This window comes from Elephantulus edwardii, unplaced genomic scaffold (genome assembly GCF_000299155.1).
Source record: "Elephantulus edwardii isolate Elephantulus edwardi_28Jun2011 unplaced genomic scaffold, EleEdw1.0 scaffold00075, whole genome shotgun sequence".
Lineage (NCBI taxonomy): Eukaryota > Metazoa > Chordata > Mammalia > Macroscelidea > Macroscelididae > Elephantulus > Elephantulus edwardii.
The window spans coordinates 12970040-12972886 of record NW_006399825.1 but is presented as its reverse complement, the minus strand read 5'-3'; the positions used below and the strand labels follow the sequence as shown (position 1 = coordinate 12972886).

The 2847-nt window shown below is 39.8% G+C and overlaps 1 protein-coding gene across 2 annotated transcripts in view; it reads left to right on the top strand.

The window, feature by feature from the left end:
- Positions 1 to 2847, top strand: part of NDUFS1 (NADH dehydrogenase (ubiquinone) Fe-S protein 1, 75kDa (NADH-coenzyme Q reductase)) — a 37419-nt gene that overhangs the window by 18963 nt on the left and 15609 nt on the right. For both annotated transcript variants that reach the window (XM_006889119.1, XM_006889118.1), the window contains one exon: positions 1769 to 1929. In XM_006889119.1, coding sequence (XP_006889181.1) covers positions 1769 to 1929 — 161 coding nt within the window. The remainder of the gene's footprint in view (positions 1 to 1768; positions 1930 to 2847) is intronic.

Below are 2847 nucleotides of genomic sequence, written 5' to 3'. Positions count from 1 at the left end.
GATTTATTTACAAGTTCAAATACTTTCCCACATTGGATCTTTCCCATTTCCTTCACATACCCCTCATCAATTTGTACAATCCTATGATTAACACACTCTCTCTGCCCATCCTCACCCCTCTGTTCCCCATTCCCCTCCTTAGATCCTTATACACCTTCTAACATAATGGTTTTATCCAGTATTTGTCCTTACAGGACTGAGTTAGTTCACGCAGCACAATGCTCTCTAGTCCCTCCCAAGTTAGGCAGTAATTTCCAAAATTATTGCTTCTGTGTGCTGCATAGTATTCTATCATGTGAATGTACCATAATTTCTCAATCCATTTGATTGTGGTTGGACATCAGGGCTACTTCAATATTCTTGCAATGGTGAATAAGGCTGCTGTGAGCATTGGTATATAAATATCCATTTGTGCCTCAGTTCTCATTTTCTTGGGATATATTTCAAGCAGTGGAATAGCTGGGTCACATGGAATTTCTCTCTTTTTTTTTTTTTAATTATCACTGATTCTTGATCACTGAAATAGACTTCACTTGAATGTGTTAATGCTGCTGGTGTTGTTACATAGTATTGAGTTAAAACTAATTCAAAGCTGACCCTGCAGCTGGTTTTCAGAGACAGTTAATTGATTGCACAGGAGGAAATCACTCTGCTTTTTACCACAGAGCAGCTATTGGATATGAACCATGTTCCATTGCGTTCAAAGCACAATTTCTTACCACTAAGCTCTATTTTTGTGAGGTGTTTCAGTTTGTACCTTTCTGTCTGAAGTCAGGGTTCTCATTGTTTTAGGGTCTATGTGAGAGTGTGTTTGTGTGTTGAATGTTTAAAAATGAGGGGGGCAAAAAGCAACCAGTGAGGAGATAGATCTGTTCCTCAAACAACAAGGAGTCTGGCAGTTGAAAGTTGTGCAGTTGTTAAAAAAGATCCTTAAGGAGGAGTCAGTCTTCCTCTTTTGCCCTTTCAGAGTATTTCTTTCCGTGCATGCACCTTTGGTGTTGTGTGCATGTGTGTATGCACGTGTGCACGGTGCTTCACTTAGTGCTTCAGGATTACATTCCAGACAAAAAGAAGTATGAAACACCAGATTTGCCATCCCCAGTTGCTGATGGCATAGCGAGTGCATTGCGTGTTCAGCTGCTAACTGAAAGGTTAGTGGTTCTTACTTATCTCGACTACCCTTAACTCCTTTGCTTTTGGGATGCAGTCTTGGTCAGGTTTTTGCTTTTAGGACGTTAATGTGGTTTGAAGCAAAGCCCTTAAAGTTATAGGTATTGTGATTTGTTCTTATTGTGTACCATCAAATCAAAACCAACTCAGAGTTGACACTGCAGCAGATTTTCAGAGGCAGTAAATTGCAGGGGAAGAGAAAGCTCATCTTTTCCCCGTAGAGCAGCTGGTAGGTTTGTAATGTGTGCTTTCTTTCAGCTTGCCAGCACAACTCCTTACCACTAGGCCACCAGAACTCCCTATTGTGATTTTTGGGTTTTTTGTGCGTGTGATTTGGTTTTGATATTGTTCTGTGCCATCGAGTTGGAACCAACTATAGCTGACCCTCCAGTGGGTTTTGAGAGGCTGTAAATTGCAAGGAAGGAAATGACCCTTCTCAGAGCCCATAGTGGATCAATCTACATGCCTTCTTTGGATTGGCAGGGTAACTCCTCAAAACTAGGCCACCAGTGCTTCCTGTAAACACATATTTGATGAAGTTTCTTTTACTTGTAGTATTTGTAAGTAATTAATTTTTTTAAAAAAATTATTTAAATAGGTCTTAAAGGAAGCTAAAAAGCCTATGGTGGTTTTAGGCAGTTCAGCACTTCAGAGAGATGATGGGGCAGCCATCCTTGCTGCTGTTTCCAGCATTGCCCAGAAGATCCGGACAAGCAGTGGTGTTCCTGCTGATTGGAAAGTTATGAATATCCTTCACAGGTTTGTTGAGTAATGTGTTTTTTGTGTATATTTGCTCTTGCTACCTCATTCCTTTTAAATTTATAAGCACTGTTACCCGAATTACAAGTGAAACAAGTCATTTTTGTGTCAAAACTCAATAAGTAATATTAAAAGTATCTAAATGAGTACAATAAAGATCATGTCTCTGCAAATATAGATAATTTTACTTCCTCCTTCCCAGTCTGGAAACTTTATCCTCTTTTTCTTGCCACTTCCCTTTTTTTAGAAGAATTTTTACAATAGTATTGAATAGAAATCTTCTTCTCAGAGTCAACCACAGTTTGTTGTGATCCACATAGTCAACACCTTTGCATAATCAATAAAACACACATAGATATTCCTCTGGTTCTCCCTGCTTCCAGTCAAGATCCGTCTAACATTAGCTACAATATCCCTAGTACCGTGACCCTTTCTAAACCCAGCCTGGACTTTTGGCAGTTCTCTGTTTATGTGCTGCTCCAGTCGTTTTTGGATAATCTTCAGCAGAATCTTGCTTGCATGTGATAGCAATAATATTGTTCAATAATTTCCACACTCTGTTGGATCACCTTTCAAATACAGGTCTCTTCCAGTCAGTTGGTCAAGTGATTGTCCTCCAGATTTCTTGATACAACTTGGTGAGCACGTCTAGGGCAGCATCTGGTAGTTGAAATACATCAAATGATAACCATCAATTTCTGGGACTTTTTTTTTAAGTTGGGAATTATTTTTAATGTGCTATTATTTTTTTTTATAATTTTAATGAACATTTACAGAGAATTTGGATTTCCATTCATTCATTGCTGCACTTCTCTCCCCGCCCAGCCCTCTCCCCCCGCCCCCCAGTTCTCTCTTTCAAAAGTAAAAGAAAGACTCCCTCCCTGGTACACAATCCCCCCGTGCCCCTCCCACCACCCC